The sequence below is a fragment of the Natator depressus genome, chromosome 2 (assembly GCF_965152275.1).
Source record: "Natator depressus isolate rNatDep1 chromosome 2, rNatDep2.hap1, whole genome shotgun sequence".
NCBI classification, from domain to species: Eukaryota; Metazoa; Chordata; order Testudines; family Cheloniidae; genus Natator; species Natator depressus.
The window spans coordinates 31,343,961-31,369,789 of NC_134235.1; the positions used below are offsets into that span (position 1 = coordinate 31,343,961).

General features: G+C 42.4%; 1 protein-coding gene across 3 annotated transcripts in view; it reads left to right on the forward strand.

The window, feature by feature from the left end:
- Positions 1-25,829, forward strand: part of SYBU (syntabulin) — an 84,590-nt gene that overhangs the window by 19,769 nt on the left and 38,992 nt on the right. The window contains exons 5-6 of one of the 3 annotated variants that reach the window (XM_074943932.1): positions 4,895-5,049; positions 6,442-6,652. In XM_074943932.1, the coding sequence (XP_074800033.1) occupies positions 4,936-5,049; positions 6,442-6,652 (325 nt within the window). In that variant the 5' untranslated portion in view covers positions 4,895-4,935. Of the gene's footprint in view, positions 1-4,769; positions 5,050-6,441; positions 6,653-25,829 lie in introns of those variants that run through there. The other 2 variants (XM_074943931.1, XM_074943933.1) reach the window with 2 other exon arrangements.

Sequence of the window (25,829 nt, forward strand, 5' to 3'; positions counted from 1 at the left end):
TAGGAATCACAAAAGATCATTCATACATTTTTGTGTGTGTGCATAGAATCTTCTGTTGCCCCTTATTGATAAGTTAACCAATTGCATTTTTATTGATTTCCCATCTATAACCTTCATTCAAAATATTTTCTTTCCAATATTTTTAATACAGAGGTGCTTATAGTCATCTCTTTCTCCAGGGTTTGATCTTGTTGATTATTTTAAAATCATCCTACCCATAATGTTATTGTTAATGAATGACCTTTTATTTTACATTTCTTGCATGTTTTGCACTTTGGCTTGTCACCTACATATTGACCCCCAAACTTTCAAGTAAACATATAAGATCACAAACTAAAATGTTTCTTTCATGGTTTTAAGATCACTTGTATTTTGTGCTTTCATGATCTTTCTCATTTCCATCCCTTCCCTAGTTTTGAAAAATGAATTTCAGCACCGTTTGAGTAGTTCTTTTCATGTTATGGTCTATGTCATATTTGTGGAAAAAGAAATTTTAAGTGTCATAGGCCTGAAGCTGGCAAAAGAAAACTGCTTCATAATTCATTGTCAGGATGACAGGACCAAATCCTGCTTTATGTTACACAACTCCTGTGGGAGATGTTCACCCAAGAGCAAATTTGGCTCATAAGCAGCATAAAAGAGTTTTTTCATTTTGCTGACTAGTGCTAAGCACCCAGTTGCAGTTCACAGAGTTGAAGGGCAAATGAATTACATTCTGGATCAGTAAATGGGAATACCTAGAAAAAAGCATCTGCTGGACCAATGTGCATTAGATGGAGAGAGGGGCTATTAAAATGAACTTCACGGGAAGCACCATGAAGGTTTCCATAACATGGCTGAGGTTTTCTGAATAGTTCATACAAACAACCTCCATTACTGAGATATTCATAACTCTGAGGTTCTACTGTACTATAGAGGAAATAGTGAAACTGACCATGAACCTGTGGAGATTTCTCCCTGTTGCTGTATGGGCCCTATTATATAAAATGCATTCAAATGCACAAAGCATACAAGCAGAAAAAAAGGTTTTTTGTCTCATCTCAGTTACAGTTATCAAAAATGGTATTTGTAGCAATAGTATGTCAATATTTTTAAGTGATTTGTTTTAAAATGTTTCTTTGGTCAGGAAAACAAATTAAATTTGTTAAAATTATCAAATGAGGGAGAAAAACAAAATAATTCAACAGAGGATCTGGAAATAATCATAGAATCGTAGGCCTGGAACTTCTCAAGAGGTCATCTTGTCTAGTGTCCTGCACTCATGGCAGGACTAAGTATTATCTAGACCATCCCTGACAGGCGTTTGTGTAACCTGCTCTTTAAAATGACCAGTGATGGAGATTCCACAACCTCCCGAGGCAATTTATTCCAGTGCTTAACTACCCGAACAGTTAGGAAGTTTTTCCTAATGTCCAACCCAAACCACCCTTGCTGCAATTTAAGCCTATTGCTTCTTGTCCAATCCTCAGAGGTTAAGGAGAACAATTTTTTCCCCTCCTCCTTCTAACAACCTTTTATGTACTTGAAAGCTGTTATCATGTCCCTTCTCAGTCTTCTCTTTTCCAGACTAAACACACACATTTTTTTCAATACTCCCTCATAGATCATGGTTTCTAGACCTTTAATCATTTTTGTTGCTCTTCTCTGGACTTTCTCCAGTTAGTCCACATCTTTCCTGAAATGTGGCACCTAGAACTGGACACAGTACTCCAGTTGAGGCCTAATCAGTGCAGAGCAGAACAGAAGAATTACTTCTCATGTCTTGCTTACAACACTCCTGATAATACATCCCAGAATGATGTTTGCTTTTTTTACAGCAGTGTTACACTGTTGATTCATATTTAGCTTGTGATCCACTATGACCCCCAGATCCCTTTCCGCAGTACTCCTTCCTAGACTGTCATTTTCCATTTTGTATGTGTGCAACTGAATGTTCCTTCCTAAGTGGAGTACTTTGCATTTGTCCTTATTGAATTTCATTTCTCCAGTTTGTCCAGATCAATTTGAATTTTAATCCTGTCCTCCAAAGCACTTTCAACCCTTCCCAGTTCGGTATTGTCTGCAAACTTTATACATGTACCCTCTATGCCAGTGGTTCTCAACCAGGGGAACCCGTACCACAGGGGGTATGCAGAAGTCTTCCAGAGAATACATCAGCTTATCTAGATATATGCCTAGTTTTAGAACAGGCTACATAAAAAGCACTAGCGAAGTCACTACAAACTAAAATGTAATTTAGACAAATGAGAAAGTAAGCAATTTTTCAGAAATAGTGTGCAGTGACACTGTTGTATTTTTATGTCTGATTTTGTAAGCAAGTAGTTTTTAAGTGAGATGAAACTTGGGGTATGCAAGACAAATCAGACTCCTGAAAGGGGTACAGTAGTCTGGAAAGGTTGAGAACCACTGCTCTATACCATCATCTAAATCGTTGATGAAGATATTGAACAGAACAGGATCCAGAACTGATCCCCGCAGGACACTTGATATGCCCTTCCAGCTTGACTACTCTCTGGCAACGGTTTTTCAACCAGTTAAAACCCTCCTTACAGTAGCTCCATCAGGTTGTATTTCCCTAATTTGTTTATCAGAAGACCATGTGAGACAGTATCAAAAGCCTTACTAAAGTCAAGATATACCAATCTACCACTTTTCCCCTATCCACAAGACTTGTTACCCTGTCAAAGAAAGCTATTAGGTTGGTTAGATATAATTTGTTCTTGACAAATCCATGCTGATGGTTACTTATTACCTTATTATCTTCTAAGTGTTTGCAAATTGATTGCTTAATTATTTGCTCCATTATCTTTTCTGGGTACTGAAGTTAAACTGACTGGTCTGTAATTCCCCAAATTGTCCTTATTTCCCTTTTTTATAGATTGGCACTATATTTGCCCTTTTCCAGTCCTCTGGAATCTCTCCTGTATTCCATGATGATGATTATCTAGTGGACAGTAAATATTATTTGAACAAAGATATGACTTTAAATCCTTGGAATTATTCCCATATATATCGAATGTTGGGAATAACATATTTGCTTGAACATTAATGACTGTTTCATCACTTTAATGTTACCCTGGAAATGTTTATGCAAAAATATCCCAAAGAGATAAAAGGGGATATACACTTAGGAATCTTAAGGTAGCATGACGACTTCATTTTGTATATAACTTGTTTCTCAGAACATCAGGAAGGCAACTGATTTGAGCTCCAAATGGAAAGCTATGGAGAGGGCTGTGACTGAATATTAAATCATCTTTTCCTTAGCTGAGTTGCTATGGTGATGGCAATGCTGCACAGCTTAATCTGCTGTTTCTATTGCTGCAACAGCTTTGCTGGCGCATATGCGGGATCTATGCACACATGCCATGTACAGCTCACTAGAGAAACACACAAGAGGAACCCATTTTATAGTGGGATGGAGGACTGAATTTCTATTGCTGTGGTTTAGGTGTAAGGTTGCAGTCTTTCATTTTCAATGGGGACTCTGGTGTCACTGCAAGAGGTGGATGTCTGGGACATTTCCTGATGTGTTTCTGCCTGGCTGCCTATGAATGTATATTCAAATAAATACACCTGTGTAATATTTTCCAACTATACAGCACCTTTCACCCAAGGATTTCAAAGTACTTTATAAATATAATGACTCCCTCACCTCTGTGATTTACAGGACTGAGCTGAAAGAGAATACTGGCAATGTCAGGTACTGGCTGGCTTGATTTTAATTGGCACAGCACAGCCTGGAGCAAAGGAGAAGAGGTGGATCTAATCCCACTATTAGGTTAATAAATTAGTAATCTAATTGTTTGTGTATTAAACAACCAGCCTGACAACTTCTATCGGTGCAAAGTAGAAGGTTCAACGTTTGCTCCTGCAGGTTTTGAGAAGCACATCTCTTTTCACTCGGATGCCTGTATGGTTCCCATTGCGCCACAAAAGGACTGATTTCTGAACAGCTATTTTTAAACACTCACTGTTATTTAATATTTATATTACAGCAGCACCCAGAAATCCCAATCAGAATTGGTGTCCCATTGTATTGGGCACAGTCTATGAAAACACAATTCCCCCCCCCCCCGAAGAATTTTACAATGTAAGCGGCACTGATCCTGTAAGCAGACCCCGGCCCCCACAGACAGCTCCCTAGGCAGAGGCTCCAGAGCTTCCTCCCCCGCGTAGATCAGCATACGGCTGAAACTCCGACCCTAGAAAAACTGTTACTCAACCGAGTAGTCCCACTCAGCTGAGTAAAGCTGGGGCCTGGGGCAGCGGACATGAGGCATGGAGGAGAGACAGAATACAGCAATTTTAGGTACCTTGCAATGTGTGGCTTAAAAATGAAGTTGCAACCCACCGCCTCCCCCCCCCCCCCCCCCCCCCCCATTCTTGTGCCTTGGCTGCCTTCCTAGCGGCAAACGCGGGGACGGGAAATTGTAACGAACTCCGGCCTTGCTTTCCTGCCGTTCATGCCGGGAGAGGCGCCTGCTGCCACCCATCCACCGGAGGCTGCCGGTGTCGGCACTGACCTCCCCCAGCCCGGAGGCCGCGCCGGCCTGGCTCCGCAGAGGCGGGCTCGGGGGCAGCAGAGCTTCCAGGCGCCGGAGCGGCAGGAGGCGGCACCTGGCCGGCAGTGGCAGAGCCGGGCCCCCGGGTGTCGCTCCCTGGGCTCGGTGACGGGGGGAACTGCCGGGGCAGGAACCGAGCCCGGCCCACAGGCTGCACGGGAGCGCCCCGCGCAGCAGGGAGCGGGCCAGCCCGACAGCCCGGCACCACGTGTCGGGGCGGGGGAGCAGCGGGCTGGGCTGGGCTGGGCTCGGCACGCCTGGCGGAGCGGAGTGCGGCGGGTCCCTGCGGCAGCCCTTGCTCAGCGCGTCTCCTGTCCGCTCTCTCCCAGCCAGGTGCCCCCGGGCCGCGCCCGACTGAGGCAGGATCGGGATGGGACCGCTCCGGGAGGGCAGCAAGGTGAGCAGGGCCGGCGAGGCGGCCCCGGAGCCCTTTGGCCGCAGGTGGCGAGTCCCGGGAGACAGACCCCGGGTGACAGGAGTACAGGTGCGGGGGGAGACGCGCTGGCGGGGACGGGGATTGGATGGGGGGGGGGGGTCTGAGGAGGGGCGATCGGGTCTGACAGGAGGGGGGAGATCGGGGCTGGCGGGGGGGGGGGTCTGGGGAGGGGAGATTGGGGGGTCTGAAGAGAGGGGGATTGGGGCTGGCGGGGCAGGGGTCTGAGGAGGGGGGGATCGAGGGTATGAGGAGGGCGGCCGGGGTCTGAGGAGAGGGGGATCGGGGCTGACAGGGGGGTCTGAGGAGGGGAGATTGGGGCTGGCAGGAGGCTGCGAGGAAGGGCGATCAGGGCTGACAGGGGCTCGGAGCGGGGCTCGAGGCTGGGGGAGGTGTCGGGGCTGGCAGGAGGTCCTGAGGAGGGGGAATCGAGGCTGGCGAGGGGTCAGGACCGGCAGGGGGATCTGAGGAGAGGGGTCGGGATTGGCAGGGACGGGGGGCTTCTGAGGCTGGGTGATCAGGGCTAGCAGGGGGCTCTGAGGAGGGGGGATCGGGGCTGGCAGGGAACGGCTAGGGGGCCCTGAGTCGGGAGTAGCCCTGGAAAGATGGTATCCAGGCCCTTCATTCAATCAGCAAAGGCCAGGCAGACGGTATTCATTGGGGGCCACCTTCCACCACACCTGCCATGCAGAGAGCAGCAGTAGCAGGAGGAGAAATTACTGCCACCATCACTGGGTGAAAGGGGCTGAGTCATAGAATCAAAGAAGTGTAACACTGGAAGGGACCTCAGTCAGTCATCTAGTCCAGTCCTCTGCACTCAAGGGAGGACTAAGTAATAGTTAGGTCGTTCCTGACAGATGTTTGTCTCACGTGTTCTTAAAAACCACCAATGTCGGAGATTCCACAACCTCCCTAGGCAATTTATTCCAGTGATTACTACCTTGATAGTTAGGCAGTTTTTCCTAATGTCCAACCTAAATCTCCTTTGCTGCAATTTTAGCCTGTTGCTTCTTAACAGAGGTTAAGGAGAACAATTTTTTCACCCCCCTCTTTGTAACAACCTTTTATGCATTTGAAAATTGTTATCATGTCCCCCTGTGTTGTCTCTGAAGAGACAGATGCATCTGTCATCTCCCCCGAGCCTTCCCCATAAAGGCGTCTCCAGCAATGTAAGCGTAAGGAGGGGAGCTCAAATGTGAGTTGGGATAGGTTATTCCTGGGGTACTTGGGATGATGGGTGCTTATGTGGAAGAGGTTACACTGGGGAATTTGTGGGGGAGTTGTGTGGAAGAGGTTCGTCCTGTGGCATTTGGGGGGAGGTTGTGGGTGGGAGTTTACTCCTGGGGTATTTGGGAGGGTGTTTGTGATTGGGAGTTACACAGCAGGGAATGATACTTATGTAGATCGTATTTTGTTATGTTCACCTTGTTTGTTTTTGAGTAGGAGCAGAAACTGCAGCAGGAGAAGGAGATCTCCCGCAGCCGCATCCCCCGCCTGCTACTTCGGCCTTATGTATCCCAGCAGCAGCAACAACAACAGAAAGTGTCCCCAGCCTCTGAGTCACCCTTCTCAGAGGAGGAGAGTAGAGAGTTCAACCCCCGCAGCTCTTCTGGAGGCTCAGCAAGGACCATCAGCAGCAACAGCTTCTGTTCAGGTACCATCACCAGACACACAGTGGTTGTGCAGAAACAGAGATGTCTGGCCTGATTTTCCTCTCATTTAACCCCAGGGTAAATTAAGAATAACTCCATTGACATATGTGACGTTTGTGTTAATGATTGGAGAATCAGGTCCTGTGTGTGTAACGTGTTTGGAGAGTAATAATACGTTGGCATGCAATTGCTTTTCTTTATATGCTTAGTATAGTCACTGATGGGGATAGTGAGAACATTTAATGCCCTATTTGTTTATTATTATTTATTGAATTATAAATGGTACCTTAGGCATGCATAGTGCTTTGCAGACAAAAATAAAAATTGATTTCCACTGAAATCCAGTATCTGTTTTTTTCATATATGTCTGTAAGTGACACCAGATGTTTCCATTTCAAATTCTAAAGGCTTTTCTTTCCTATCCTTTGCTAAAAAGTTGGCATCTTTATTGCAACAGAACAGTTTATTAGAGATACAGTTAGATGAAGAAAGAGTCTTAAATACTATGGTGTTTGTCTAGAGAATGTGGACAAACCTGAGGCCAAAGGAGCTAGATATGTAGAACAGGAGGGCTAGTTGCCGTAGTGGATTACAGACCTAGGTCATGTACTGTGGTTGATTTTTTTTATACAGAACTCCACACTGATTTCACGTAGTGTTCTATATGTGGATCGGTAGCAGAATATAAATCAATGTGGCCAGGCAGCAAAATGGTGGCTGCAATCTTTAGTGTTAAAATGAAATTAACATTGTTTGAAAGTTCAACCTTCTTCCAAAGAAATGTAAAGATGCTGCATTGATAACTGGAACATATGTAGCTACCCATACAGCATGCAGAACACAGGTCTTGTGGAAAGTGCAATGGCTCAGTGATGTATCAGATGGCAAAAATAAACTATAATTCTTGAACTACAGTACATGGGAGGTCTTTTGCTAAGACTGCCATTTGTGAGACTTTTTTAAAATACATATCTAATTACCCTTTATGACATAATATTTTAAACCAAACACCTAATATTATGCAATTGTTCCTATAGAATCTAGCATACTTTCATAGAATCATAGAATATCAGAGTTGGAAGGGACCTCAGGAGGTCGTCCAGTCCAACCCCCTGCTCAAAGCAGGACCAGTCTCCAATGTTTGCCCCAGATTCCTATATGGCCCCCTCAAGGATTGAACTCACAACTCTGGGTTTAGCAGGCCAATGCTCAAACCACTGAGCTATCCCTCCCCTACATCCCTCCCCTTTCAGATCCTATTCTGCAAAACTTATGCACATACTTAATTTTATGCATTGTGAATAGCCCTATTGATTCTGTGGGAGTACTCAGTGTGTAAAGTAATGTATGTTCAAATATTTTTGCAGAATCAGGGACTATTTCTTTTAATTCCTTGGTACATGCTATGCAGGTACTCATTTTGAAGACTTTTTTTGAGGGGGAGAGAGTTGATTTTAGTTTTTAATCTTTCATATAGAATTTTTCCTTAATATTTCCAGCTAATCACAACATTGTAGTTATAACAGGTATTTTGTTATTCTTAAATTGTCAGAGTAACTTCCTGAATTTCCTTTTTTGTCCATTCACAAAATTGCCAAACCACAAGATGCAATTATTTTTTCCAAGTGACTGTAGAATAGAATAATTTCTAATGGGAATTCTGATTTTCCCTCCAAAATTGGATCCAAATTATTTTGAATTGTTTTCCCTAAATAGTGATAGAATAGCTAAAATGCATGAGAAAAAAAGTTAACTTTCTTAGATAGGAATAATATTTTCAATATCCATCTTATGTTTTTTAATTTATGAGTTTATATATTTCCTCACATATTACTGTACACAGGATATAGGAGTTGCCTAAAGGAAACTTCCACTGAAATTGTTTTTAAAATGGTGCCTTTTAGAACTATATTTTTAAAATAATATCTCCAAAATGTGTCCTTTCTTCACTAGTGCCCGAATCTTTGCCCATGCCCCAACAGTCTCTCACTGTGACTACTGCAACGTCCTCTTTTCTGGTCTGCCTTATTTTCATCTCTGATTTTTGAAGTCCATCCAACGTACTACAACCAAAATTATTTGCTGCTGCTCCAACCATATAAATCCTCTCTTTGAATCCCCATAATAGCTTCTTACCTCCTTCAATATGTGTGTATATATATATATATAAAATCCGCTGTTTTGACATTTCTAAGGCACCAGTTACAGTAATATTCAGAAGTACAAGATTCAAGCTCTTTCTCTACAAGGCATTGCATAGTTTTTAATGTCTGCGTCCTGTCTCTAATCATCTCTTATTCACTCCACATGCCCTATGCTAGTTCATCTTGATGCTCGTTGTTTTTTCCTGCTAGTAGCTGTGTGCCTTTCCTCATGTCACCCCTTTGGTTTGCCTGGAACATCCTCTCCAACATTGTGCACTACACAATTTGACTTGACAGAGGCCTCCTCAATACTTGCTGCTTTCACTTTAAAACTTATCACTGATCACCAGCCTGGCCTTGCCTAACTGTCCTCCAATTTTAAAGAGTGTATTCTTTAAAAAGAGGAACTTACAAGATGGATGCATAACATAACAATAAATGCACCTTGAGATTGGTCACTCCTGTCTCCCTCGGCCTCTGGTACCTCCTTCCCAACTTTTGTTTATGGTCATCCCTTGCCATGTTGTGTCCAGTATGGATTGTAAGGACCTCAGAACAGGGACCTGTCATCTTTCTGGTTTAAAAGTGATATACACAGCAATGGTGGTTAAGCTTAACAAGTAATAACTTTAGGAGAGGTGGAAAGATCATCAGGAGGTCAACGTTATGGTGATGAAAAAAGCCTGTGAGCATTACACTGAAAGAGCTAAAACCATCCCCTCCCATAACCACCATTACAGATATGAGAATCCAAAATGAAAAAATTACCTAACTGGTAAATAGCAACTGCAAGTGAATCAACACCTGGAATAATTCCTTTCCCTTCACCCCTTCACTTGAAAAGTCTCTGCCCATCCTTCTTCCCTTATCATTGACACTGTGCTCTTCTACTATGGAAAGCCCTTTAAAAAAAATCAGCTCTCCTCCCTAGCGCACTGTGCATATGGCTCTGCTGTTTGTATCCCCAGAGCTTCTGAGCCTGTTAATTTTCCTTGTCTGCTTGCACTGGCCCTCCTGCATACCAGAAGGCTTCAAGTTCTTCTCCCTCTGTAACTGACAGGAGCAGAATCTTCTGGGGCCTGCTAATGTTGTTTCAGGCAGGCAGTGGGCAGAAAATAAAAGGGTTCAGGACCTCTGGGAACACTAATAGTGCTGCAATCATGGAGGCAGGGAGGCATCAGGGAAGGAAATACCACTCAACAGTGCAAAAAAGACACTTAATTTTGCTCTGTAAACTCTGCACTGGGGGAGGGGTATTAATATTTGTTGAGCTCAGATTTAAGGTTGGGGAATCATTTCCCCCTTTCTCTTCTAGAAGACTCCTTCTCGGGGACCTTAATATACGTTTATGCAACTTATTGCATATTTAACAGTATTAGTATAATGTACTCATTCAATTTGTGGTAGGAGCCCTTTCCAAATTCACACAAAGATATGGTGTATGGGTATTAACATGCCTATCTATTAAATTCTTGATAAAAATAGATTTTGAGGCATAGACTGCTTCTGTCCAATGTATTTTAGATATTCTTTCTGGAAACAGGTCAGGCAACTTACATTTATATAGCAGTATGTATAGTATGTAATATTTACTAAACAAGTTTGCATGGCTTCAATAGGTGCTGCTTGTCAGCTGACAGAGAAGCACTTCTCTTCCCCCAGCCTCTACTTTCCTTTGATTTGGATGTCAGCCATAGGATTAAAATGTCAAGCTGTGAAAAACATTCTCCCAGCAACATAAGCTGGTTATATTACTTCTGAGTATTTCCCCATGTTTTGCATGTTTTCCTTATAAATTACACTTTTGGCTTTGAATTACACACCAGACTAACCTTGTCAATCAGGAGAAAGGTGCACACTTTAAACTGATAGACAGATAATCCACTTTATGGCCCGTTTCTACAGCTGCTCCAAAGGAAAATTAAGGTTTCCTAAAGACTTCCTTGGGAATGCCAGCTAATGAATCTACCTTCTAAGTAATAAGACACTGAGGGTGGAGTGTTACTCTTGATTTGTGTGTACAACTCCATTTAGACTCATAGATTTTAAGACCAGAAAGGACCATCATGATCATCCAGTCTGACCACCTGCACGTCACAGGCCACAGAACCTCACGCACCCCCTCCTGGGGCTGTAATAGACCAAGAACCTCTGGCTGGGTTTCTGAAGTCCTCAAATCATGATTTAAAGACTTCAAGTTAGACTCCACCATTTACTCCAGTTTAAACACACAAATGACCTATGCCCCGTGCTGCAGAGGAAGGCAAAAACCCCTGAAGTCTCTGCCAATCTGACTTGGGGGAAAATTGCTTCCCGACCCCAAATATGACCATCAGTTGGACCCTGAGCATGTCAGCAAGACCCACCAGCCAGACACTTGGGAAAGAATTCTCTGTAGTAACTCAGAGCCCTCCCCATCTAGTGTCCTATCTCCAGCCATTGGGAATATTTGCTACTAGCAGTCACAGATGGGCCACATGCCAGTGTAGGCAATCTCATCATACAGTCCCCATCACAAACTTATCAAGGGCAGTCTTGAAGCTATTTTAGGTTTTTTTGCCCCTATAGTACCTCTTGGAAGGCTGTTCCAGAACTTCACTCCACTGACGTTTTGAAACTTTTGTCTAATTTCAAGCCTAATTTCAAGCTTGTTGTTGGCTAGTTTATATCCATTTGTTCTTGTGTCAACATTAGCGCTTAAATAAACTTAAATAACTTAAATAAATGTAAACATTAGCACTTAAACTTAAATAACTCCTCTCCTTCCCTAGTATTTATCACTCTGATGTATTTATAAAGAGCAATCATGTCTCCCCTCAGCCTTCTTTTGGTTGGGCTAAACAAGCTAAGCTCATTGAGTCTCCACTCATAGGGTAGGTTTTCCATTCCTCTGATCATTCTAGTAGCCCTTCTCTGCACCTGCTCCAGTTTGAATTAATCTTTCTTAAATGTGGGAGACCAGAATTAAACACAGTATTCGAGAAGAGTTCTCACCAGTGCCTTGTATAATGGTAATAACACTTCCCTATCTCTACTGGAACTATCTTGCCTGATGCATCCTGCGATTAGTTTTCTCTCACGGCCACATCACATTGGCCTCTCATAGTCATCCTGTGATCAACCAATACACCCAGGTCTTAGAATCATAGAAGATTACGGTTGAAAGAGACCTCAGGAGGTAATCTAGTCCAACCCCCTGCTCAAAGCAGGACCAACAGCAACTAAATCATCCCAGCCTGGGCTTTCTCCAGCCGCGCCTTAAAAACCTCTAAGGATGGAGATTCCACCACCTCCCTAAGTAACCCATTCCAGTGCTTCACCACCATCCTAGTGAAATAGTGTTTCCTAATATCCAACCTAGACCTCCCACATTGCAACTTGAGACCATTGCTCCTTGTTCTGTCATCTGCCACCACTGAGAACAGCTGAGCTCCATCCTCTTTGGAACCCCCCTTCAGGTAATTGAAGGCTGCTATCAAATCCCCCCTCACTCTTCTCTTCTGCAGACTAAACAAGCCCAGTTCTCTCAGCCTCTCCTCGTAAGTCATGTGCCCCAGCCCCCTGATCATTTTCGTTTCCCTCTGCTGGACTCTCTCCAATTTGTCCACATCCTTTCTGTAGTGGGGGGCCCAAAATTGGACACAATACTCCAGATGTGGCCTCACCAGAGCCGAATAGAGGGGAATAATCACTTCCCTCGATCTGCTGGCAATGCTCCTACTAATGCAGCCCAATATCAGTCTTCCTGGTAACAAGGGTACACTGACTCATATCCAGCTTCTCATCCACTGTAATCTCCAGGTCCTTTTGTGCAGAACTGCTGCTTAGTCAGTTGGTCCCCAGCCTGTAGCGGTGCATGGCATTCTTCCATCCTAAGTGCAGGACTCTGCACTTGTCCTTGTTGAACCTCATCATATTTCTTTTGGCCCAATCCTCCAATTTGTCTAGGTCACTCTGGACCCTATCCCTACCCTCCAGCATATCTACTTCTCCCCCCAGCGTAGTGTCGGTCCCCAGCCTGTAGCGGTGCATGGCATTCTTCCGTCCTAAGTGCAGGACTCTGCACTTGTCCTTGTTGAACCTCATCATATTTCTTTTGGCCCAATCCTCCAATTTGTCTAGGTCACTCTGGACCCTATTCCTACCCTCCAGCATATCTACTTCTCCCCCCAGCTTAATGTCATCCGTGAACTTGCTGAGGGTGCAATCCATCCCATCATCTAGATAATTAATAAAGATGTTGAACAAAACCGGCCCCAGGACCAACCCTTGGGGCACTCTGCTTGATACCAGCTGCCAACTAGACATTGAGCAGTTGATCACTACCCACTGAACCCGACAATCTAGCCAGCTTTCTATCCACCTTATAGTCCATTAATCCAATACATACTTTTTTAACTTGCTGGCAAGAATACTGTGGGAGACCATATCAAAAGCTTTGCTAAAGTCAAGATATATCACGTCCACTGCTTTCTTCTCCTCTGTCTCTTCCAACTGATACACCCACAGCTTATAGCAAAAATTCATGATGTTAGTTCTTGAGTGCATGACCTGGCACTTTGCACTATTAAATTTCATCTAATTTCTATTACGTTGGTTTTCAAGATCGTCCAGCTCTTCTTGTATGATATTCTGGTTCTCCTCCATATTGGCAATACCTCACAACTTTGTGTCATCGACAGGTTTTATTGGCACAGTCCCATTTTTTTGTGCCAAGGTCATTGATAAAAATGTTAAATAAGACTGGTCCCAAGACTGATCCTTGAGGAACTCCACTCGTAGCTTTCCTCCAGCCTGACAGTTCATCTTTCAGTATGACCCATTGTAGTCTCCCTTTTAACCATATTCACCTTAAATTCTCATACTAATCCCCAAATTCTCCAGTTTAACTAATAATTTCCCATGTGGAACTGTATCAGATACCTTACTGAAATCCAGGTAAATTAGATTTGCAGCATTTCCTTTGTCTAAAAAACTAGTTATCTTCTCAGAGAAAGAGAGCGAGTTGGTCTGGCATGAGCTACCTTTTGTAAAACCATGTTGTGATTTATCGCAATTACCGCTTACCTCGGTGTCCGTAACTACATTCTCTTTCAAAATTTGTTTCAAGACCTTGCATACAAGGGGAGTTACTTATGGATTGAAGGCAATGTTTGGCCTAGAGTAACTAAATTCCACAGTCTGTTTAGTCTGCCTTTTTAATAGTGAGACAAGGTAGGTGAGGAATACCTTTTACTGGACCAACCTCTGCTGGTGAAAGAGACAAGCTTTAACTCCACCCTCAGTGTCTTATAACGTAGAAGGCAGATTCATTAGCTGGAATTCCCAAAGAAGGCTTTATGAGCGCCTCATTTTCCTTCTCCCTCTCAGCAATAGAAGTTGGTCTGATAAAAGATATTACCTCATCCACCATGGCCCTCTAATATCCTGGGATAAACAGGGGTACAACTACACTGCAAACAGTTTTTAGTAGCTAGTCAGTTTTGGGGGACACATCCTTTTTCATTTTTCATTTTCTGAATAGCTCATCTTTTTAATCAGCATTTTAATGCTGATGTTTTTTCTTCTCAGTCTTTGTATTCATCTTTGTTTAAGACTTAACCTATTGACTTAAGAAAAGAATGCAGAAATAGTTGGTTAGCTGAGATGCTTTAGCTTTAAGTACCTGTGTTTTAATAATCAGTTGTAGTAAAGGGCTGTTTGAGCTAGAGGAGCTGTTTTATTTCAAATGCAAAGTACTCTTCTGGGCTTTTATTCTCACCTGCAATATCTCCTTGTTAATAAGTATACATAGTACTACTAATCTTCTAGGAGTTAGATGACAACTAGTGGTTACAATAGGTGCACCTTACTCATTTAGAAAATTCTGGCCAAGATTTTCAAAAACAGAGTTCAGAGCTTAAGTTTAGGCCTTTGTTTGTGAAAATCTTGGCCTCTATGTTCACTGTGTTTACACTGTAAATTCACTGTGCCTGCAGCAGAAAGTTCTCTATTATCATATCCTGTTCACACTATTCACATGCGTAGTCCACTTTAGACTATTTTGCCGATTGGTCCAGTTATTGGTTGATGCTCAAAGTGAGTTCAGGAAGAGTGCTTGTGTGAGTAAAGAAAACAGGATTTAGCCATGCATATATACTTATTTAAATCAGTTTGAATAAGCTACATTTAATACTAGCTGCAAATAACTGAGTCTGAGGATCTGTACAGGTTCACAGAAGAGACATCTTCATTCACTGTATGCAGTTAACATGCTGTACCTTCAGTCATAGCTGAAATAATTTCTCACTAGGACAGTGAGGTAGATTGTGTATTAGGAAAGCTACCCAGAGTGGAGCATTGATAAACTACATGCTTAACTGTATATTTTCGAGGAGAAAAAAAGAGAAAATTGGATCATTTTAATGGGTCAACAATGCAGAGACCAAATGTAAGGTTATTATCATTAGTTTCCTTATATGTTAACCCCCCCCTATCTTTATATCTGTTTTCATCAGAAGGAATGTTTTGTTAGCGTATTCCCCTGACTCCGAGTTTATGTTTTCTTTTATTGACATTTATTGCATCAGATAAGTGTGTTTAAAATTGACCCTACGTTTGATATCAAAAGCATTTTCACAGTCCTTCTTTATTCCATTTGCTTGAACTGTATCATCTGAAATATGATATCATCTGAGAGTCCTTCTCAAGCTGTGCGAGTTTGTTTGTGAAACCCATTGCTGTAGATGCTCTATCTGGCATAGCTGTGTGGCACCTTGATCTTCATTTTCTAAATACATTGGGCCAAATTCTGCTTTCATATACACACTTGTGGCTCTTATTCAAGAGCAGCATTTGGTCCTTTGTGTCCATTTTTCAGTGCTCTTTACTTGGAGGGTCTCCTGCTAAGGCATAGGAATGATTTGGGAATTTAGTTAGTTTACTGGTTAGTGTTTATATTTTTCTAGAGAGAGGTTTTAAATGTGGAGGTTAAAAAAGTTTATATGTACGGAAGTGCAGACTCCTGCCTGCTTCTCTCTCTTCCTCCACTGTTGCCTTGTACAAAATGACTGCCCTTGTACTACTGCACCGTACAACTGCTTGGGAAGCCAAGACATTTGACCTTCTGAATGTCCCTGTCATCTGCTCTACATATCAGTCAGCACTGTGAGCTCTAAAGGCCTGAGCTGGAGCCTACTGAAGTCAGTGGAAAGGTTCCTATTGACTTCAGTGGGTTTTGGAAACAAGCACCTAGCATCTTCCCCTTTCTGGAGCCCAGGTTTGTCCCCTCTGTGTATGCTGATAACAAAAACGACTTAATTCATTGTTAAGAAGCGCTGTGTTTGAATCTTTCATTAAAAATACTTAATCCAAGATATTTTGTTTTAAAATGGTTTTAATACAAATTTGTATTGAGTTAAATGGTGTCATGTGTGTCAACAAGTATTGCAAGGTTTAAACAGAATGAAAGAACCTTGTCCTTAATCAGAAGCCCAAAATACTGTTGAATAAAGAGAACACGTTCGATCGTAGGAGATTCTGTGGTATTTTAAAAACAAAATCTGCATGTCATATCTTGATCCGGATAAATTACTCTCCCATTGACATCAATAGGAGTTCCACATATATAGAGACAGCAGAATATTAGGATTGAGAGATGTCATGCAAATCTTGGAGCATAAGTGTGCCTTCATTCTCCACCATCACAACTGTCCCCGACAAAACACTGGGTAGGGTTATGCAGTGATTCATAGCCACAAACTGGGATTTGGGTGGCCCTAAAGCCAGTATATAAAATATGACTACAAAAGACTATGGGGTGGCATATCCAGCACTCTCATTCATTATTAGAATCCAGACCCTGGATGCTTTTTAAAGGGTGTTGCTCTTACAATAATCACTGTAATATAATCCATTCTAGTTGTCACCAAAGTTATAGCAGCCTTCTACTGTAGATTGTGTTGTAAAAGCAGGCCTAATAAAATGGGTGGAGTGTAACATTCTGTGCTATTGAAGGATCAGACACTTACTCCTACAAGGATTATTCATGGATTTTATTTCCAAATGTTTAAACTTCTGTAACTGAACCAACTATTGTTTACAGTTTCTTTTTTCCATGCATATTATGGTTTAATACATATATTACAGGGAACGTCACTATTTCTATTCCTAAACTGCTTATACCTTGTAAGATAGAGAATCTTTATCAGCTGCAAGGGACTGTGATGACTTCCACTTTGGACTGTAGACAGAAGGGAGAAATTAGCAAAAGCAGCTTTGATAATAGGAAAAATCTTCATTTTCTCTGGAGATCCATGAAGTGTCTGACTAAAAATAGTTTGTGGACCTTCCTGTCTAAATGCTTTTGTGATATGATGTCGAGGCCTCTGGGAATTATGTCATAGGAGAAACGTTCAGATAGGATGAAGGAGGATCTTTTTTTATGCTGTCAAAGTACATCAACTGCTGCTGCATCCATAGAGTTAAGTTGTAGCTATCATTTTATAAGGAATTCAAATGTTGGGGTAATATCTTACAGATCCTGCACATTTTCTTTAGATGTACTTTTGCTGATCATTTTTACTGTAATTTGTAGTGCTGCACTGTTTAGGCCATTTTACCAGATATAATGATGTATTTTAATGTCAATATATAACTGTATTGCCGGTAGAAAGAAAAGGAGGACTTGTGGCACCTTAGAGACGAACAAATTTATTTGAGCATAAGCTTTCGTGAGCTACAGCTCACTTCATTGGGTGCATTCAGTGGAAAATACAGTGGGGAGATTTATATACACAGAGAACATGAAACAATGGGTGTTACCATACACACTGTAAGGAGAGTGATCAGGTAAGGTGAGCTATTAACAGCAGGAGAATGGGGGGAGGGGGAAACCTTTTGTAGTGATAATCAAGGTGGGCCATTTCCAGCAGTTGACAAGAACGTGTGAGGAACAATAAGGGGGGGGGAGGGAAATAAACATGGGAAAATAGTTTTACTTTGTGTAATGACACATCCACTCCCAGTCTTTATTCAAGCCTAAGTTAATTGTATCCAGTTTGCAAATTAATTCCAATTCAGCAGTCTCTCTTTGGAGTCTGTTTCTGAAGTTTTTCTGTTGAAGAATTGTCACTTTTAGGTCTGTAATTGAGTGACCAAAGAGATTGAAGTGTTCTACGACTGGTTTTTGAATGTTGTAATTCTTGACGTCTGATTTGTGTCCATTTATTCTTTTATGTAGACACTGTCCAGTTTGGCCAATGTACATGGCAGAGGGGCATTGCTGGCACATGATGGCATATATCACATTGGTAGATGTGCAGGTGAACGAGCCTCTGATAGTGTGGCTGATGTGATTAGGCCCTATGATGTTGTCCCCTGAATAGATATGTGGACACAGTTGGCAACGGGCTTTGTTGCAAGGATAGGTTCCTGGGTTAGTGTTTTTGTTGTGAGGTGTGTGGTTGCTGGTGAGTATTTGCTTCAGGTTGGGGGCTGTCTGTAAGCAAGGACTGGCCTGTCTCCCAAGATCTGTGAGAGTGATGGGTCATCCTTCAGGATAGGTTGTAGATCTTTGATGATGCGTTGGAGAGGTTTTAGTTGGGGGCTGAAAGTGATGGCAAATGTACACCCCTTCCAGTGTTTTTCCTTCCCCTTCCATTTTTTTAATAGGATGGTCAGCTGCAAACTGATTAGCAGAGGTACATTCTCAACTCGCAGCTGAGGTTATCTTGCCCCTTGTGATAGACAGTACTGTTGCTTGTGCAGCTGCTACTTTTGGCAGTACTGAACATTTTGATCCTGTAGAAGACACTGCATTGAAAGGTACATCTGATACATCTAAGGAAAAAATGTCTCTTTGGCAGCATGAACTAGATCCAGAAAATGTTTAGAGGTTCACTTTTTCCATACTAATGATTAAATTACAAGTTCACACAGAAGCCTTAGGTGTATAGCTTGTTACAAATAACAAACAGTAACAGGAAAGAGGAGTACAATAAAACCATTCATTTTCTGCAGCTGAAGTTAAAACTCTGACTTGGTTGTTGAAGTGTCTAAAGGTCAGAAATGATATGACTAGAGAAGACTTATTGTTGTTAGTGCCAAGTTCACTTTGTTCCCTTGATAAGTGTCATATCACAATGGAAGCTGTGGAGCTTAATCAAATTAATTGTAATGGGGACGTGAAAGCAGTACATTATCAGAGGCTGTATTAACTGTCTGCTGATCAAAACGTGTATTTTCTTTTGCTAATCTGCTTTCTTATCTCCTACATTTGTTGTTGGTTTTCCACATTTGTTGCTTTTGTTTTTAGTGCTTTAATTCAGAGTTGTGGGTAGGGGTCTTTTGTTTGTTTTAAACTAACGCACCTTCACAGGATTTCATCAGCTCCTGAGATACTTTAAAGTAGAGTTTCTCCCTGGTGTTTAAAATACTTTGTGCCTAAACTATATTTTAAATATAGCGTTAAGGTTTTGTAAATTTTGTATGCTTCGGAAGAGAGGGTGTTTCTAGAAATAGCAAAATTTGTTGCTTAAACAGAATTCAAGAATTCACTCAGCAGAACCAATCCATGTCCAGTAGATAAATTGTGCATACTCTTTCTGTGTTTATGAGGTAAAAATTGGTGAGTCCTGCTGTCTAATTCACAGAATAAAATTAGTAGTGATCTTGAGAAAATTACCTTCTATCCTCTGCATTTTGAATTTGATCATTAGATTTATATGAATTAGTAAAATAAAGAACAAGATAATGTAAGGAAGAACCTTGTGTGAGCAGGGCACTGGACTGAAAGGTTTCATAGATCTTTTAACTGTCTCATTATCTTATGAGGAACTGAGACTATTTGCGGGGTAGGAAATAGGTACCTTCAGAATTGCCAAAAGAAGACAAACAAATTCAGTATGGAACTTAATTTATCTGCTGCAGTCACAGGTGTTAGCTAATGAAGTTTGCAGCATGGTCAGGTAGGCACCTACTCAGTCTCTTAGTTAACTTGGAATAGACTGCTAGCAAACACTTTTCACCTGTAGGCCTTGCAGGTAATTCACAAAGTAGATATGGTTGTCCTCCTGACTCAGCAACATTGCTAGAAGCAGGCAAAGCCCCCCAGAACTAACTCGGACTGGCTGCTGTTACTTTTGGGCTAGACTCAGGGGTGAAAGTAAGTCTTGGGACTTACCGGTACGGAGCTGGGCTGGGGCCGGCTCTGGTCCCCGGAAGGGGTGGGACCCCAGGGGAGGGGGCAGGGCTGAGGGAGGTTAGAGCCAGCCCCGGCCCACCCCATACCGGCAAGTGCCTCCTTCCCCCTCCCCGGTGTAACAGCGGCAGCCGGGGCCTCTGGCAGCAGTTTAAAGGACCCTGGGCGGTAGCGGCGGCTGGAGCCCTGGGCCCTTTAAATCGTCCCCGGAGCCCCGCCTCCGCTTCCCCAGGGCTCCAGCAGCAGGGCTCCAGGGATGGGGCTCTGGCCTCCACTACTGCCCCGGGCCCTTTAAATCGTCCCCGGAGCCTGCCGGAACCCTGGGGAAGTGGCGGCGGGGCTCCGGGGACGATGTAAAGGGCCCAGGGCTCGGCCGCCACTACCACCCCAGGCCCTTTAAATTGTCGCCCCAGCCCCGCCGCCGCTAGCCCAGGGCTCCGGCAGTGGGGCTCTGGCAGCAATTTAAAGGGCCGGGGGCTCCAGCTGCTGCTGGGAGCTGCAGGCCCTTTAAATTGCGCCTGGGGAAGCCGATCCACCCCGGTACGGCGCACCGGCTCTTGCTGTTGTACCAATAAATTAAAAACCAGCAGGATCTTATTAAAGGGAAAAAGGCAAAATACCACATTTATTGTGAATACAGAAAGAATCATAGTGAGCAGTTAGTTACAGCTGTAACATTCCATTCAATCTCATCTTTATTCACTCATTCATTCATACAAACACACACACACACACACACAGGTTCTGCAAGGTTGTTATCATAGTAAGCAGTTAGTTATAGCTATAACATTCCATTCAATCTCATATTTATTCACACATTCACACACACACACACACACACACACACACACAGAGGTTCTGCAAGGTTGTCATCATAGTTACCAGCCTTAGAGTTGCTCATGCCAAGCCACTGGCCAGGTGGCCTGGACATGAGGAGGGAGCAGGGCCTTGTCAGATGCTCATCTGATGCTCCTGGAAGTTGGTTTGCAGAATCAGACCCCAAAGTTCTCACTTTTTAGAGTCTCTTTTTATAGGAATTTCTTCCTAGGCCAGTCTGTGGGAATTGCTTCATCATGCTGTTGCTGAATCAATCAGCAGATGGCACATTCCTGACGGCTCCGTGCTGCTAGATGTTATCTTGTTCTTTGGTTCTCCCATTCTTGAGGCTGTTGGGTGGATTCCAGTCTGCCCTCCGGGGGTCCTCTGGTTATTTCCACTTGACGCCTTCTTCAGCCGATGGACACTGGATTCTTAGGCTGGCACCTCCCTGATCATTCAGTTATTATCCACACCAAGCATCCATCCACATACATCCTCTATCTCTATTTTAATCACAATTGTTAATACAACAAAAGGGCGAGGAGTCTCTGGGTGCTGTTTCTGTTGTTAGAGTATTGCTTTGAGTCTCTGTGAATTGCTTTGAGAACAGACTCTGTCTTAGAATGTACTAACACAATTAGCAGCTTGCAAGTTTCACACATAGAGGGAGAGAAACAGTACCAAAACCCAAGAGACCTCTTAATTAGTAATACCCTGGAATTTAAACTATGGGGAATCAAACTCATTTGTGATTTTAATACAGAACTTCTTTAATATGATCCAACATAATCCCCCTTTTGACACTAAGATTTATAATCGTCAGTGTCACTTTCTATGTAGCCTATTCAAGAGAAGGTACTGTGAGGCAATTTGAGTTTGTGATTCCAATTCATGCCACATACATGATCCTAGTGATGTATCTTTACTACAAGGTTCTGGGGCAACAGGCAAGGTGAGGCACACCCACTTTTGAGGAGTCCATTCGATACAACCTCTAGTGTCCAATAGCTTCCCTCCCTCCCCAGCCCACTGGCTCAAGGTCCAGGGTAGCCAGAAGGATCCCATGTGTAATATGGGGAGTGGGTTAACCTTCAATACCTTTGCCTCCAGGGACTGTTGGTGTGCAATTTTGACAACAATTTCTCCCATTAACAAGTCTGGTTTCACAATACTGGAAACATATTGCATCCATTCATGTTGATAAGTGTCAAACAATGATCTCTTTCTTTGTTTTAACAAATGCATCAAACCCTTAATATTTCCCAATATGACGCAGAACATTTTGTGTTCCAAAGTAGCTCGTGCAAGTATCTGCATTTCAGTACATCCCAGAGCTATGGCTGTGTAGTTTCCTATTTCTAATATTTTTTTTTTTAATGGATAAGCCATGTGGTAGTATTAAGCCATTACTAAAGATTCCATCGGCCTTTTAGGTTACCCAGACCAATTTGGACCAAGTCTACGTTGGCATGTACTTGTTTTTGTATCAGGCTGTCCTGTAGCTGGGACAGAGAGCTTAATTTATTTTTAAGTTCCTGCAGGTCTTCAGTATCTTTTTTTTTTTTTTTTAACACACAACAGTGCTAGCAACAAGACAAAACACAAGACAAAACATAGAACACAAAACACAATTTCTATTGTGACAGTAGATTCATGGTATTGGGTTACTTTTCAGCTGGCATCAGCTTTTCCTGATTTTTCTGAAAGACAAAAAGAACATGTTTCTACCCCTTTTGGGGTGGCAGATTATTGCTTAAAATATTTCTTTTACAAATACCCTTGCTGATTGCAGGCAAAACAGAGGAATTGCCCCCACATTTTCCTGTTTTTGTTCTATAGGTGGGCCAGGTTTCAATGGCTTTTATCTTTTAAGGGTTATGGGGAAATTATCCCACTGTTTAGTCATTAAATCCCTGAGTTTTCCTTCTTATACAGCAGACCAAGTTTATAATGTTTTTCCTGCTGTGTTAAGCTTTAAGTTTTATTTACAGGTAATAACTGAGAAGCATCATTACCATACGACCTTAAAGGGTTTTTCCAAAAATCATACACACTATACGTTGTTACAGGGATACTTATTATCATTAAATTTATTAAAATTATCTTGTTATCCCATGCCTTTTATTTAGGCAATTTGTTTGCTGACCAGGTGTGTCCTTTATCTGCAGCTCCTTTGTGCTGCTAGTTCTTTCCTTCCTTTATCATTTAGGTAATTTGCATTTTCACAGAAGCTTCCTGCTTTTGGATTTAAAGCCATCAGCAGCTCAGAGACTCTATCTTAAAAGGGACACAATCAGCTTTCACCAGAGTTTTGATTACTTTTAACTTCTGCTTCCAAAACACACAGCAATCTGAAAAAGAAAACCCAACCTATTGTGGCTCCCTTTGGAGCCCTAATAGCATTTTAATTAAGTAGCATGGTATGTTTGCATTTCTTTTGCCCCTTCTACAATATACCCTGCACATGTTCTGGGGCAAATGCACATTCCTTCCAGAGTTTAACTTCTATAACATTATCCAGATCCATTTTTACATAAGGTGTCACTATTCCTTTTTTTTGCTTGCAGAGGTTTCATGTACCTTTATCAAAGTGACAGTCTGATTACTCAGAGCCATTTTAAGACTCAGTGTTTCTCACATTGCTTCTTTTTGTTTTGTGCACCTCACCCCTGCTGTTGCTTCAGAGAGGCACTGTTTTTTTAATTTTTTTTTTTCTACAACTCTCATCTGTTATTTTGTTACAAAAACAAACAAACAAACAAAAAGAATCGAGAAAATTTTTTTTTTATATTCTCCTGATTTTGACTGCCCAGCTGCAGCCACAACTTAAAAACATTTTAAATTTTGTAAAGCATTGAGTTACCTTTTAAGGGTTGAATGCCAAATCCCAAAGCCAAACAGCACTAATTACCTGTGTCTAGCAAAAAGGTCTGTCAGTTTTGCAACTTTGAATTAAAGAGTCAAATGGATTTTTAGTGGCATTATTTAAAACAAAAACAAAACCAACTGGTCCTTAGAACTTTACATATTTACACACACACAGATAGATACATACACATTTTCTTTTCTTTAACATCCCTTCCACGTTGCTCTGTTTTTTTACATCTTACATTCCCTTTATACATTTGAGGCAGTTAAGTTCCAATAGAACCCCCTTATGTTCTTTTAGCAAATTTGACTAAATTGTCCAGTCAAATGATTTTAATCAGTTTCTTTTGCCTGGCTAATTTACAGACATTCCTTTGGAAAAGGGCCCATTTTTCCCTCAGAATGGCTGCAAAGAAACCAAGAATGCTCTTTCTCTAACACTTTTTTTTTTCCTTTTTAACATTTTCACAAAGTTTAGCTGCTTAATTCCCTCCAGCCTCTGCAGAGTTAACTTTTTTTTTTTACTCTTTCTCTTTGTAATTATGCCTGGGGGTGCCATACATAGGACCTTCTCCCCCTTTACCTGCCTCCCTCCAGCCTCTGCAGAGTTAACTTTTTTCACTCTTTTTGTATTCCTGGAGTGCCTCTTTCACTATTTTCAGCTGGCTTTGGGTATTTGTAGCCAGCACCTTCGAATTGTCTGCTCCCTTTTCCGTTTGTGCCTTTTCCTCTTTATGTGAAGACAAGCAGAGGGAACAATCCTTACATGCCTCACACAACAACCAAATTGCTGCTGCATCTCTTTTGGCAGCACTAGAAGGCTTGTATATGAGGATATACTGAGCCAATCTATCCTCCAGGTCCGAAATAGTGCAGACATCAGCTAGGGCTTGTTTAGTCCAAGGACTGTGCCCAAATTATTGAAGGTTTTGTTTAAAAGGTGTAATTTCTTTAACAAAAGGTGAGGTTGGAGTTCCTTCTGACTCCATTCCTCCCTCTGGTACTGGCTTACCCTGTTTTCTTTTAAACATCTTAACATGGATATATCAATCTCTTTGTCACTGCTGGTATTACTTAGCAAGTGACACAGCCAAGATTCTGAAATCATAGCTTAATCTATGCGTTTTTCCCCTGCTACCTTCCCGGAGGCCAGCAGGTCCCCTGCTACCTTCCCGGAGGCCAGCAGGTCTGGTTAACCTATTTCTCCCTGCTACCTTCTCGGAGGCCAGCCGGTCCGGTTAACCTGTTCTTCCCTGCTACCTTCTCGGAGGCCAGCAGGTCCCCTGCTACCTTCTCGGAGGCCAGCAGGTCTGGTTTAATCTGTTTTCCCTGCTACCTTCTCGGAGGCCAGCAGGTCTAGTTTAATCTGTTCTTCCCTGCTACCTTCTCGGAGGCCAGCAGGTCCCCTGCTACCTTCTCGGAGGCCAGCAGGTCTGGTTTAATCTGTTTTTCCTGCTACCTTCTCGGAGGCCAGCAGGTCCCCTGCTACCTTCTCGGAGGCCAGCAGGTCTGGTTAACCTAATAGAAATGCCTAGCTCACTAGAGCTGGCGGTGTGCACACCAATATTTACAATAACTGAGGTTTTTTACCAATATTCCCCCTTTCGCAATTCTCCACCAAAATGTTGTACCAATAAATTAAAAACCAGCAGGATCTTATTAAAGGGAAAAAGGCAAAATACCACATTTATTGTGAATACAGAAAGAATCATAGTGAGCAGTTAGTTACAGCTGTAACATTCCATTCAATCTCATCTTTATTCACTCATTCATTCATACAAACACACACACACACACACACACAGGTTCTGCAAGGTTGTTATCATAGTAAGCAGTTAGTTATAGCTATAACATTCCATTCAATCTCATATTTATTCACACATTCACACACACACACACACACACACACACACAGAGGTTCTGCAAGGTTGTCATCATAGTTACCAGCCTTAGAGTTGCTCATGCCAAGCCACTGGCCAGGTGGCCTGGACATGAGGAGGGAGCAGGGCCTTGTCAGATGCTCATCTGATGCTCCTGGAAGTTGGTTTGCAGAATCAGACCCCAAAGTTCTCACTTTTTAGAGTCTCTTTTTATAGGAATTTCTTCCTAGGCCAGTCTGTGGGAATTGCTTCATCATGCTGTTGCTGAATCAATCAGCAGATGGCACAT